At 43.8% G+C, this 14,500-nt stretch overlaps 1 protein-coding gene across 27 annotated transcripts in view; it reads left to right on the forward strand.

Moving 5' to 3' along the window:
* Window positions 1–12,365: 12,365 nt before the first annotated feature.
* The window catches only part of CDC42BPA (CDC42 binding protein kinase alpha), a 297,854-nt gene continuing 295,719 nt past the window's right edge, over window positions 12,366–14,500 (forward strand). For 17 of the 27 annotated variants that reach the window (XM_086345011.1, XM_086345012.1, XM_086345017.1 and 14 more), the window contains exon 1: window positions 12,366–13,857. In XM_086345011.1, coding sequence (XP_086201137.1) covers window positions 13,680–13,857 — 178 coding nt within the window. In that variant the 5' untranslated portion in view covers window positions 12,366–13,679. The remainder of the gene's footprint in view (window positions 13,858–14,500) is intronic. The other 10 variants (XM_086345021.1, XM_086345027.1, XM_086345032.1 and 7 more) reach the window with 2 other exon arrangements.

A 14,500-nucleotide genomic window follows, 5' to 3' on the forward strand; every position in this document is an offset into this window, starting at 1 on the left:
GTTAGCTCTACTAAGTATTCACAAATGATTTTTCATTTATTATTATGAGAAGTTAAGGGAAAGGAAAATAGGAAGTCAGAAGGAAAAAGAAAGAGAAATGAAAGAAAACTAGAAAAGAGAAAGAACACATAAAGGGGGAAGGGAGGGAAGTTAGAGGAAACCAGGGAAGAAGTAGATAATGGAAACTGCTGCAGAAAGATACGTTAGCAGAGATTGAAGCGGGGTTAAAAGGTAGAAACAGAGGGAGGGAAAAAGAGAGAGGTGAGGAGAGAGTTCTTTGTATTGTCAACCTTCACAGAGACTGGAAGCACCCAGTACTCTGCCTAGCACAGTCAGTGTGCCGGAGAGACACACTGAGACACTGTGTCATAGAGGGACACCGTCACCATCTGATTGCTCTTTGAGCTGAGGATGTTCTGCTTTCATTATTTCTTCTAATGACTTTCATTTACAAGGCTGGTTCATAGCTCCACAGCAGTTTATTATCTAACCTTCAGAGGTTCCACTCCGAATAGGATTGTCGTAGCAGACAGTTAAAGGAGAAAGCACTATTTGAATTTTAGCTGCAGAGAATAGATTGTATGCACAAAGCTCTAGATTGTATCCAGCCTGTAAAAGATGTTCCCCCAACTCGACCTTAACTCAAAGCAGTGTCAGACTGCTGAAGGGGTTAAGCATCACGTAGGATGTGGAGAGAGCTAGTTTTAGGCAGGTGGCATCAGTCTGTGGCTCTTCTAGTTCTAACTGGATGTCGGCAGTGATGACCCTCACGCTCCATCCCATAAAGGCCCTGAATAGGGTAAGCCTGGCCTTATAAGACACTGACAACTCTAACCATTAGGCAGCAGTGGTTCTACATCATAGCTTCTACATCTTGGATCTAGTGAGTCCAAAGAAACATTTAGCTCCCAAACACCTTAGAGAGCTTCTACCTGACCCCTATTCTACTTGGTCACCTTGTATGTCAAGCTTTGCATCTTGGTTTGGGGTTTCTGTTCCAATTTCCTTCTGAAATGAGTTCATTCCTTGTTGGCTGAGTTCTGGGTTCCGGCATCCTGGGTTCCTGCCTATAGATCCTCTTCCCACCTCTCTTACTAGCCTAGAAGAACCACCATTATACTAGCACCCATATGATAACAATCACTGCTTCTTTCAACCCTGTCCTCATGGAAACGGAGGACCTGAATATTAAATCACCCACATAAGATTTCATTTAGCTGTACTTAGATTTCATTGTCTATACCTCGTCCCTTCCTGGAGGGCTCTGCTTCTTCTGTCCTGGCTTGTTTCCCACAGTGCTGAAGTTCGCTTTTTCTTTTCTTTCTACTTGGAAAAATCCCCTGTCTGCTCTGTTCTGTGAGTAACCCAAAGCTTACCAAAAGGTATACTCTAATTCAACTTCTCAGGGAAATTTCTCTGCCTTATCACCTGCTACCAACCAATCTTCCTCTTCCAGTTAAAATGATATTAACAGTATTGTGATACCTTTGCTTATAATTTATAAGTGTGTCTTTGGGGATTTGTACAATGAAGCTTAAACAACATCCACTTATACTTTTTACTTGGTTCCTAATGCAGACTGGGGGTTTGGTAAATGGTGAGTGAATGAATGAAGAAACTAGAACAGGTTAGTGGTTTGAAAAAATTGGGAATGATTGCTCTTGTATTTGTTGCTGCTGCTGCTAAGTCGCTTCAGTCGTCTCCGACTCTGTGCGACCCCATAGACGGCAGCCCATCAGGCTCCCCCGTCCCTGGGGTTCTTCAGGCAAGAACACTGGAGTGGGTTGCCATTTCCTTCTCCAATGCATGAAAGTGAAAAGTGAAAGTGAAGTCGCTCAGTAAGTGTCCGACTCTTCGTGACCCCATGGACTGCAGCCTACCAGGCTCCTCCGTCCATGGGATTTTCCAGGCAAGAGTACTGGAGTGGGTTGCTATTGCCTTCTCCACTTGTATTTGTTAATGATTAGCTAATAATTTTATGAGATGGTAAATTCCATTTTTAGTATGAAGTACTCATGAGGACAATGTTCTAGCTTTATCACTGCCTGGACTATTTATTTTTATATAGAGAAAGTGTTTACTCCACAGTACTACTTTGTACTGTGGCTTGTCATTAAATATATCATTCTTTTCTCACAAGGCAGGGTGAGCAAAAGGGTTCAGAGAAATTCAGCACCATTGCTGAGAAAATAATCCACTAAAGATGAACAGGATAACATGTTATTATTATGAGAAACCAAGTTTCAAGGTACAGGAAAATCTAATATTAGAGTAAATAAAAATACTTAATTTGTTTCTTCTAACATCATTTCTTTATATTATTTTATAGCTTTTTACCTTGACCTACACCACCCTAGTATCTGAAGAAGTGATTGAAACAAGTCCCAAGTTTTAATACTTACAAAGGGTTTTACACTGTTTCCTGTTTTCTGCAGGGATTTCTGCTTGTACTTGGTCATGTTAGGAACCTTTCTTATTCAAGGAAAGCCCCTCTTGCTATTTCAGATTTAATTTGCTTGAATTTTCATTTCCCTTATTCGCATGAATGCCAGGGGTGATCCAGATACCATCCTATATGTGGGTTTATGTCTTGATACTTTTTATTACTATTATTGTTATACTTTTTATTGTAAGGAACACTGCTGACAGGGCCTTAATTCATTTGGCTTGCAAGTGCTGATGCTGCTATCCTCTGGGTCAGGGAGAGGTCATAGTCTGTTCTAAAACAGAATCGCTGGCTCCACCGTATGCCTGTGGGTTTAATTGGTCCCCCACATAGTATCTTATTGCTGATTGGAGCCTGGACAGCACATCTGTTCTGACTCCCTCACCTTCTGGCAGGTGGATTTCAAACTGTTTAAGAAAGATGGCTGTTGAAATCGAATTGAAAATGATCGTTTTACAAATCCTCAGATATTACAACTCCACAGTCTCTGTCTCTGATTTTGGGGTTTACCAACCTAACAATTAAGAGTTTCTCTTTTTGTCTGCCTGACATAAACCCTATTTCAATAAACTGTTCTCTCTGGTTTTGCTTTTTTTTATATGGAAAACAATGATAAAACTCCTGCCAGAGAATGTCTTTTATGTTTTGAGGTTATAATCAAGTCATTTTAGTTTTTCCTTCTTTTTATTAGACAAGAGAGCTTAGTCTAATTATTAGTCAGTTAACTCCTATTAGTTTCTCTGACTTGTACTGAGACAGGTTAGCAAAACATTTCAGCACATAGGCCTTAGAATGAATCTCACCTGGATTGAAACCCTGACCTTACTACCTATCAACTTTACCAGCTTTGGAAAGTTACTTAAACTATTAATCTTTTGTTTTTCTATATGGAAATGTTATGGACCAAATGTTTGTATTCCTTCTAAAATTCGTATGTTGAAATCCTAACCTTCAATGTGATGATATTAGGAGGTAGGGCCTTTGGGAAGTAAATAGGTCATGAGGGTGAAGTCCTTATGGGTGGGACTAGTACCTTTACAAGAAGGCACACAGAGAGCTTGCTTCTTCTCTCTGCTCTCCATCATGTGAAGGTACAATGGGAAGCCAGCCATCTGCAAACTAGGAAGAGTGTTCTCAGCAGGAACCAGTTTGTCCAGCACCTTGATCTTGGATTTCCAGCCTCCAGAAGTGTGGAAATGAGAGTTTGTTGTTTAAGCTACCCATTCTATGGTAATTTACTGTAGGAGCCTGAGTTGATTAAGGCAAGACATAATAACAGTTTCGGTCCTATAGAGTTGTTAAGAGGATTCAATGAATGGAAAGTCCTTTGGTACTTGAGATGCTGCCGCTGCTGCTAAGTTGCTTCAGTTGTGTCCAACTCTGTGTGACCCCATAGACGGCAGCCCAAAAGGCTCCTCTGTCCCTGGGATTCTGCAGGCAAGAATACTGGAGTGGGTTGCTATTTCCTTCTCCAATACATGCATGCATGCTAAGTCGCTTCGGTCATGTCTGACTCTGTGCAACCCCATGGACAGCAGCCCACCAGGCTCCTCTGTCCATGGAATTCCCTAGGCAAGAGTACTGGAGTGGGTTGCCATTTCCTTCTCCAGGTACTTGACATAGAAAATGCTTAATTAATATTAGCGGTTATTAGTGGACAAAGGAGCCTGGTAGGCTGCAGTCCATGGGGTCACTAAGAGTTGGACACAACTGAGTGACTTCACTTTCACTTTTTACTTTCATGCATTGGAGAAGGAAATGGCAATCCACCCCAGTGTTCTTGCTTGGAGAATCCCAGGGATGGGGGAGCCTGGTGGGCTGCCGTCTATGGGGTCACACAGAGTTGGACACAACTGAAGCAACTTAGTAGCAGCAGCAGCAGCAGTGGTACTTGATGGGCACCATACAACAAAGGATATGGCCATCACATCTCGTTTTCCCAACCTCAATAACTAACATAAAGTTTTTCTTTCTCTAATGTTTGAATTTTGCACACATATCATCCACCTTTCTTAGAGAAAAGTGTCTGTGACTTTATGCTTTAGGTATTTGCAGGCTTGTTGTATTAGGATGAGAGGATCCTAGAGATTACTTCCTTAAAGGCACTCAACTTACTGATTGCCAACAAGATCCTGGAGAAGCGGTGGCATTAAAAATCTTAGTAGGCAGTGCAACAGGGAACCTCTTTCCTTAGGAAAAGTCCTCTCCATTTCCTGCTTGGTAGGCAGTGCCTGCTCCTGGGACAGTTTACATGATACAGACAAAGCCCAGGAGAAAGTAGAGCATGGTGTTTAGTACTAAGTGTTGGTGAATGACACAGCATTTCTACCTTCGTGGAGCTTACATTTTAGTGGAGAGACCCAGGCAATAAGCAATATTCAGATCAACAACAACAACAATATAGCCTATGCCGTGTAGACACATGTTATATAAAAGCAGGATAAGAGGCTAGAGAAAGGCAGGGTAGAGGGCTGCTGTTGATAATAGCTTGCATGGGAAAGGTCTCTCTGATGCAGTGATGTTTGACTTGAATGTAGTGGGAGAATAAGATATGTAGATATATGGCAGAAGAATGTTCCAGACAGAGGGAATGGCAAATTGCAAAGACTGAGGCAGGAGTGTGTGGTAGTTGGGAAACAGCATGGGCCATAGCATGGTTGGAACATGAGACTGAGGGCAGAGAATGATAGATGAAATGAGAGAGAGAGTGTCAGGGACCCCACAGCCTTATAGGCTATGGTAGGATCTTGGTTTCTATTCTTTGTATTATGCGTGTGTGCGTGTTCAGTCATTCCAACTCTATGTGACCCTATGGGCTATAGCCCACCAGGCTCCTCTGTCCTTGAAAATCTCCAAGCAAGAATACTGAAGTGGGTAGCCATTCCCTTCTCCAGAGGATCTGCAGGGATGGAACTTGGGTCTCCTGTATTGCAGGCAGATTCTTTACTGTCTGAGCCATCAGGGAAGCCCATTCTTTCTATAATGGGAAGCAACTGGAAATTTCTGAGTTGGAGCATGAAGGCAACAGTAAGACACACCTGTTTTGATGTTCAGATTGGCATCTGTTCTGATTTGTTGGAGCCATATTATTCCGGTTATTAAATATTTTGAATTACATACCTGCTTTCAAGATACAGGATTTGCTGTTAGATTGGTCATGGAGGGTAAGAGAAAGTGAAGCATTTGGGTTAATACCAAGGAGCTGGGTAAATGAAGGTGCCATTTACTGAGATGGAGTACTCTGGAGAAGGATCATGGGTTCTTTTGTTTTTGGAGGGAACAGGTTAAAGTCTTCTGTTTAAACATATTGCCTTAAAATAAGTGTAAATAAGACAATAAGAAATAAGAAAAATAGGTCTGGGATTCAGGTAAAGGCTCAGCTCAAAAACACACATTTGGAGTTATCAGCATTTATAAATTATTCTGCTACTATTTCTGCATAACAAACTACTCAAAACTTAGTAGCTTAACACAATCATTTTACTAGGTTTATGGATGATATGCTTGAGAAATTTGGAAAAGTTACAGTGATGAGAGTTTGTCTCTGCTCTACAATGACCAGGGTGTCAGCTGGGAAGACCTGGAGTCTTGGTTGGGGTGATGACATGTACAGCTAGAATCACCTGGCATCTTCAATCATATGTCTGGTAGTTGTACTGCCCAGAGCTGCTGTCTGAGTGCCTGCATGTGGTTCTTTCGTATGATTTGGGCTTCCCCCTAGCATGGCAGACTTGGGACAGTTGAACATTTTATAATAATTGAACTTCTTTAATGGTAGTGCAGGGTTCTAGTGATAGTATTCCAGTGGACAAGGGGAGGCTGCATGGCCAGCCTGGGAAGCTAAATGGTCACTTCTGTTACATTCTATTTGTTACAAATAATTCACTAAGATTGGCCTAGATTCAAGATGCAGACCCAATCTTCACTGAGAGAAGTGTTGAAGAATTCATGACATGTTTTTTTTCAAACCATCATATATAGTGTTTAAATCTTTAAGACTAATTGAGGTTACCTAGAGACTAGGTGTAAATAAAAAAGAGAAAAGGTCCAAAGATTGAGCCCTGAGGCACTCTAGTTTTTAGAAATCAGGAATACAGGCTGCTGCTAAGTTGCTTCAGTCGTGTCCGACTCTGTGCAACCCCAGAGACGGCAGCGCAGCAGGTTCCCCTGTTCCTGGGATTTTCCAGGCAAGATCACTGGAGTGGGTTGCCATTTCCTTCTCCAATGCATGAAAGTGAAAAGTGAAAGTGACATCGCTCAGTCGTGTCCGACTCCTAGCGACCCCATGGACTGCGGCCCACCAGGCTCCTCCAACCATGGGATTTTCCAGGCAAGAGTACTGGAGTGGGGTGCCATTGCCTTCTCTGAGGAATACAGGAGGACCTAGCAAAGAAGACTGAAGGAGGAGAATGTAAGGACAACATAGAAGGCACATTAAGAAAAGTATTTCAATTAAGGGGGGTGAGTAGTGCTGTCAAAACAGCTAAAAGTTCAAGTGAAATGTGGACTGAGGATTTACCATTGGCTTTGATAATGTGTAAGTCGTGGTAACCCTGGCAGAGAGATTTCCAGAGAAGAATAACCAGGTTTTTCAACTTATTTCTCCAGCTTCCAGCCCCTAGGTCCTGGCTGTGTCACCCCCAGCCCCACTTTGGGGCTGAGAAGAACACATTGGCTTAACTGGCTTGGTTTTTGTCATCACACATGGCATGGAGCCTTTTGCCAAATGTTTCTTGCTAATGGAATTTTTAAAAGAATGGCATCTATCTTCTCAACATTCAAATTTACTAAACTGCTGTAATAGGGGGGCAATATCTGCATTATAATGTTTGACTCTAAACTTATTTTTGAAAATTCCATTTATAGTACAGCTTGTTTATGTGGAGCTTTAAAGAGAAATTCAAATGCAAGATTGAAAGGTAGGACAAAGCAGACAAGATCCACTGATAAGCAAGAGGGAAATATTAGTCTGTGAACCTAAGTAAACATGCCCTAGACATGGAGGGTTGGTTTTTTTGGGATTTTAGCTTTTTGTTTTTGAGAGATTAAAACAAAGCAAAATAAATATGAAAAGGGAGCAGTAAAAACTGCTCCTAGGTTAAAACCACGCCACTTTAAAATCCACTTAATTATTATTCAAAGATAAGACATTTGCTTTATTTTTTTAATAGTTTAGGTAAAACTGAAACTGCATTAATGATATGCATGTAAATCCTTGACCAGTTTATAGCCAGTCCACTTTCATCACCTGCTCTGCTCTGTATCTTTGCGGACAATGCCTGCAGGCTCTCTAACACAAGCTCTGTTTTAGCTGCAAATGCTGGGAGATTCTAGGTAAGAGGATTCTCCTTCCTCTCTCTCTGTCCTTTTTGTACCTCCTCTGTGGTTCCAGCTCCCTCCAGGCCCGGTTTTAGCTTCCACCAGTCTTGGGGTAGTAGATGGTACTGCCACCAAACTGAGGGTCATCTCACTCTCCCGTTTGTCTCCTCAGCTCAGCGCTTCCATCACCTCTGTAACCATTTCTCATAGCTAAAGTTCTTCTGGTTTAAATACATGAATGATTTCTCTTTCTGGCTGGATCCTGATCCATCATATGTGTCTCCCTTTTCTGCCCTGATGTCAACTTCTAACATCCAAATATGTGAATTAGCAACAATAGCCCACTGCTTCCTGGTTACAACAGGAATGAGGAGTTGGGTTTATAGAATTCCACAGATCTTTCTGACTCCTCTTGTATAGTGGTTAAAATCATTGACTCAGGCCTGGTTTTGACTCCCAGCTCCTATGTCATTGCTAGCTATGCAGTCATTCACAAGTTATCCAAGGTAGCTCTAAACCTGTTTCCTTATTTACATACAGAAATGATACTTTGTCTACTTCGTATGGTTGTAATGATTGCATTGCATAATATGTTCAAAGTACTCAGGAGAGTGTTGTCATATTGTAAAGTGTTCTCCCCTTGCCCCTCCTTTTTTTTTTTTTTTAAATAACATCAGCTTTTGCAGCTGGTATTACTCATGTCAGGAGCCAGACCTGAAGGGAGGACAAGCATTTGGCGGCATTTTATTCTCAGAAAGCACTAAACCAAGTCAATCATTTTCAGGGTCAGGATGTGCTAACTGGGCTGAAAGGCAAAGTAGTAAAATACTTGTGTGTTACTATACCTGAAGCCCTGCTGTGACACTCACCTTGCTTTTGGGCTCTGTTCTTCATTATTGAACCTATAGTTATTCTGGAGTAAGATATAGCAAGGTAAGAGTGGGCTGGTTGTTATAAATGTTAATTGTTGGATCAGTTCTCCCCTTTGTAGGCCAGAATTGGAGGATTCGTTGGACTAGGCTTAATGACCCCATCCTGTCTTATTCTTTTCACTCTCCTATCTCTCTCCTCTCCTGTCCTATTTCTTTTCTGAAAGGTCAGAATACTTCCTAGCATCTTCGTAAAACTTTTCCTGATTATTTCAAATAATTTGTGTTTGCGGTTACATCTAATCTCCAGTCCCCTCAGCAAAATTTCACAAAGCCCTCCTTCAGGTTCTTTATCCAAAGAACACCCTGCCATGTAGCCTGTAGCACTCACGTTTTGTAGGATCACTTCAAGCACTGTGGGACTGCTGGGGCTTTGCCTTGCTTTGGTTTCATTAACAAGCATGTTCACACTTTAACCGGAACATTTAAAATAACACCCACACAATGTTTAGGGTCTAGTTAATGATTAAGTCTCTGAGCTTGAATTATTCAAGCAAAATTGATTGGGTTCACCCTTCTTCCTTCTCTTTATGTGTGTGTGTGTGTGTGTGTGTGTGTTTAATAAAATAGTTCTCCTCTTTACTCTCTAAATAATGTGGAAAAGTTTATGAAGCAATCATCAGTACCCTGGACTGTGGGTGGTACCCAAGTGCTAACAGAATAGGTAGAGAGAGGACTGGCAGCATGACTCTTCTGTTAAAAAACATATCTGTATCTCATATACTTCCACTGTTAATTAGCATTTATTGAGACAACATGTTTTAGATTCTCTCTTTTAACCTCTTCTTTAGAGTTATTTACAAGTTGGATAAGTGGTTATCTTGGAGCCAGGTCTATGGTATAAAAGCAGAAGAAATTTTCTTTGCTATCCCACCTCATGGTCAATTGAAAGTGTTAAAATGTCTTGGCTTCACTATTAAAAACTGTGTTGTTGAAGAATACGTGTTGACCTGAAAACATGTTTATATTGCCAGTATTTCATGGCAAATGTGTTGTGTTGTCAGTAGTAGCTCAGTCATGTTCGATTCTTTGTAATCTCATGGACTGTAGCCTGCCAGGCTCCTCTGTCCACGGGGATTCTCCAGGCAAGAAGACTGGAGTGGGTTGCCACGCCATTCCCTTCTCCAGCACATCTTCCCAACCCAGGGATCAAACCCAGGTCTCCTGCATTGCAGGCAGATTCTTTACCGTCTAAGCCACCAGGAAAGCTGTAAATGGGGAAAAAGTGGCAGATTTTATATTCTTGGGCTCCAAAATCACTGCAGACAGTGACTGCAGCCATGAAATTAAAAGATGCTTGCTCCTTGGAATAAAAGCTATGACAAACCCAATGTATTAAAAAGCAGAGACATCAACTTGCTGACAAAGATCCATATAGTGGAAGCTGTGGTTTTTCCAGTAGTCATGGGTGGATGTGAGAGTTGGGCCATAAAGAAGGCTGAGCATTCACGAATTGATGCTTTTGAACTGTGGTGGTGCTTGAGAAGACTCTTGAGAGTCCCTTGGACTGCAAGGAGATCAAACCAGTCAATTCTAAAGGAAATCAACCCAGAATATTCATTGGAAGGACTGATGCTGAAGCTGAAGCTCTAATACTTTGGCCACCTGATGCGAAGAGCTGACTCATTGGAAAAGGCATTGATGCTGGCAAAGATTGAGGGGAGGAGGAGAAGGGAGTGACAGCGGATGAGATGGTTGGATGGCCTCACTGACTCAATGGACATGAGTTTGAGCAAGCACTACCAGACAGTCAAGGACAGGGAAGCCTGGTGTGCTGCACTTCACGGGGATGCAGAGTTGCATACGATTTAGTGACTAAACAACAAGTAAAAACAGGAGGCTATAAAACTTTCTTTTTTTTAATGCATAATTTTATTAAAATACATAGGAGAAAGACTTCAATAGTAAACACGAAAATATTATTATTTGTGTATTAACCTTTTCTTTTTGTTTTTCTATTACTTTTATAATTAATCAATACATACGTACACACACAAAGTTGTAATGGCTATAATGACCCATCTTTCGTCTGAACCTATGTATCAATCATGTGTCAAGAGCACATTGGAAATGTTTTGTCCTTATTGAAGTCAGGCAAGTGTAGAATTAACTAAAGATTCACAATATCTTGTGAATGACGGCATCTTGAATCCTTAATTTTAGCCTTCATTTCTAAACCTTCCTTAGCTTCCATATTGCTGCTAAGTCACTTTAGTCGTGTCCGAATCTGTGCGACCCCATAGATGGCAGCCCACCAGGCGCCTCCCCCCTCCCCCCCGCCCGGTCCCTGGAATTCTCCAGGCAATAACACTGGAGTGGGTTGTCATTTCCTTCTCCAATGCATAAAAGTAAAAAGTGAAAGGGAAGTCGCTCAGTCGTATCCGACTCTTGGGGACCCCATGGACTGCAGCCTACCAGGCTCCTCCATCCATGGGATTTTCCAGGCAAGAGTACTGGAGTGGGGTGCCATCGCCTTCTCTTCTCTTCTTCTTCCATATTAGTAAGATGTAAAAAACACAATTGTGCGTATTAACATAGAAAATATAACTGCCTCAGGGATGCAAGGAAAGAATATAAAATAACTGTATTTTGGAGAAAGTTTTTATAAAGGAGATGGCATTTTGAAAGGGAAAGACAGAAATGCAGTGACCCAGTTTAGTGACACATTTAAATGTGGCCTCTTCCATGAGAAATTTGTAGAGCGCTCTCCTAAACAGGGTGAAAAAAAAAAAAAAATCCCTGAAAGGCCCTAAATGCATCAAAGGCCTTACCTATTCAATGACTCGTCTTTGCTGCCAGGTCTCTGCATTGTGCCACTGGGCTACGTGTGTGTGCGCGCGCACGCGAGCGCGCTCTGGGGATGGAGATTTGAGGATAGTGAACTGTCTTGACTCCCCTTCATTGGCTGAATCCCGTGTAGGTGGTAACCTTGGCTGGGGATAAACAGGCAGCAGCTAGAATAGTTCCGGAGAAGAAAACACTGTGCTCTCCGTAGGGAAACTTTTGGGAATAGACATGGGGAATTCTGTTTTTCTCGCACTCAGGGCTTGCAGGTAGCGCGTACAAGTGTGTCACTGTATTCGTCCTGGGAAGTGACACAAGAAGTGGTGTAATTAGACACCCAAGGAATTATTACTTTGGAGTGCGTGAGAACTGAATTTGGGGTGGGGGGGGGACGGGTGGTGGTGAGCAGGTAAGAGGCGGTGAGAAGGGCACTGTTTTTAGAGATCTGTCGGAAGCCTAAAGCCGTCTGCTTCTGGGCCTCCTTAGCAAACGTGCCAGTCAGGTGGTGCCTCCGAGGCCCAGGAGGAAGACCCGCTCTGCGATCCGTACGAGAAGCCTCGAGGACCGGGAACACAGCGGCGAGGCGGTGGCGCAGTTCCCAGCCCGCGCCCGGGTCCTCCCACCTCCAGACCGGCCGCCGCCGCTGCGGCCTCCCTCAGTCCTCCCGTATCCCTGCATTCCACGTTGCGGCAGCGGCAGCCTCGCCGGCCGATGCGTCCCCACCCGCCCCTCGCGCTGGCGCAGCCGCCGCGCCCCCGGCCCCCGCCCGCGCCCCCCGACCCAGGGCCCGGGCTCGGCTCTGCGCTGCCTCTGGACCGGACCCCGCCGGGCCGGCTGGGCTCGGGCGGGGGCGGGGCGGGGGCGGGGAGGGGAGAGAGGGCGGGCGCGCGCGTGTCGGGGGGCGGGGGCCGGGGCCGCCATATTGGATCTGGACTCGTCGGCCAGCCTCCGCCTGCGTGCGGTGGGCCCTGGAGCTGCCTCGCGGAGCCCAGGGCGCGAGCGCGAGAGAACGGGGAAGGCGGGGGAGGGGTGGAGGGAAAGGAAGGGAGTGGCTGCGAGCCGGGCTGCGGCAGCCTCTGGTCTCCTTACCAGCGGCACCAACCCCTCCTCCTGCGCCTCGGCCGCTTCCCTCCTCGCCGGGGAAAGATGCCCTTAAGCCAGGGGTGTGAAGAAGGGGGAGATCTAGCTGCCGGAGCCGCCCGCGCCCTCGCTGCCGCAGTTGCCGCCGTCCGTGTCCTTTGAATCCAGAAAAGCACCCCCTCGCCAGGGCATCGGGAGCGTCAGCGGGCGGGCGGCCGCGGTGCGGCTGTGGGGGAGACCCGGTTCTCTGCCGGGCGCGGCCCAGGCCGGCGGCCCAGCGACCACCGACATGGAGCGGGCTCTGGCCGCCAAGTAGCCGCCGCTCCCGGAGTCGGGGGCGAGTGCCGCCCGCAGTCAGTCAGGCCCCTAGGAGAAGCGGGGAGAAAAATGAAGAGTTTTCATCGGAATCGGTTGGAAATAGGACTAACTGCAAAGCCTTAAAAAGACGGACTTCGGAAGGAGAAAGGAAAAGCCTCCTCCAGGGAAGACTTGGCGTGCTCCGAGCCGAGGGGCTGCTTCAGGGACCTCGCCCCCTCCCTTTCCCGCTGGAGAAATTGCCTCTGATGCGTTATCCAAGTGGTGGCTGGGAGGATTTGCAGCAGAATTTTTGGTTTTCCCTCCCCCTTATATACATTCTGGCTTTTTCCTCCCCTTTCGATTTTCCTTCTGCCTGGAAGTGAATTGCTGATGCAGATCGGGACTTAATTCATAAATGATGCAGCCGGATTCATTTCAGGATTCTGTTGCACGAGTTGAATTTTGAATGAAGGAGAAGAGCTTTTTTTTTTTCCTAAAGAAGTGTTGACTGGTTCGCTGTACTTTTTAATTATTTTATTTAAATATACGATTTAATTGTATTATTCTTTTAAGAATGTATTAAATATATATTTTATGGTAACTTTTCCTCAAAAGTATATGTATATGTGCGGAATTGAAGACGCTTCAGTTAAGTGAGGTTACTGGCGTGTTGGATGTTGAGTTCAGCACCGGCATTGCATGACAGTTATTTGAATAACAAGTGGTTTATTTTTAAACCACACATTTTAACATTTAGGTTTCAGTAATCATATTCAAAATCGTTTTAGTAATTGAAAGGAAAACCAGCGGATATTGAAGCAAACATGTCTGGAGAAGTGCGTTTGAGGCAGTTGGAGCAGTTTATTTTGGACGGGCCCGCTCAGACCAATGGGCAGTGCTTCAGTGTGGAAACGTTACTGGATATCCTCATCTGCCTTTACGATGAATGCAATAATTCTCCATTGAGAAGAGAGAAGAACATTCTTGAATACCTAGAATGGGGTAAGTTTGTATTTAAAAACTCTTTAGCTGGCCATTGTGATTTGTTATAGAGAGCTACCGTGATAAACTCTCTACTCTGTAGTAAGTATATAAACATATAATATCTGTTGTGTATGTATTATGTATTTAAATATGTATGTTTACACACAATAAAAGAGTAGACACCAATTCAAGGGTTTTTTTTTTTCAGTAGTTTTCGGTAAATATTTTCCCAAGAGTGAAAGCATGGTACTCAGTTGTTGCCTTGATTTAATGTGAAGCTTGAGGGGAAGAACTTAAGTTTTTTCGGTCAGACAAATTTTGAATAATTCTATGACGGGCGGAAATGGATTATTGCTCACTTTGCCTAAAGCGTGGTGGTCTAACAGGCATTCAAGGGAAAGGTATTTATTAGTGGAAACATTCCTTCCTAGGCTTTGGAAGTCACTCTGGAAATGGGAGGAGGTTTTAAAATATCTTAGATCAACAGGAACTTGAAGGTGGTCATCACTGGGTTTTATTACATCTCTATATAGTACAAGGCAAGGAAATTACTAAACATGGACTTGCCAAAAATTGTCATGTTTGTAAGATGACATAAATAGTTTAAAATTTTTGTGATAATATTTGCTAGAGAATGTTTGGGAGCAACTCCTGCCTGCCT

The sequence above is a fragment of the Bos grunniens genome, chromosome 16, assembly GCF_055505025.1.
Source record: "Bos grunniens cultivar Pamir isolate PY7600 chromosome 16, Bosgru_T2T1.0, whole genome shotgun sequence".
NCBI lineage: Eukaryota > Metazoa > Chordata > Mammalia > Artiodactyla > Bovidae > Bos > Bos grunniens.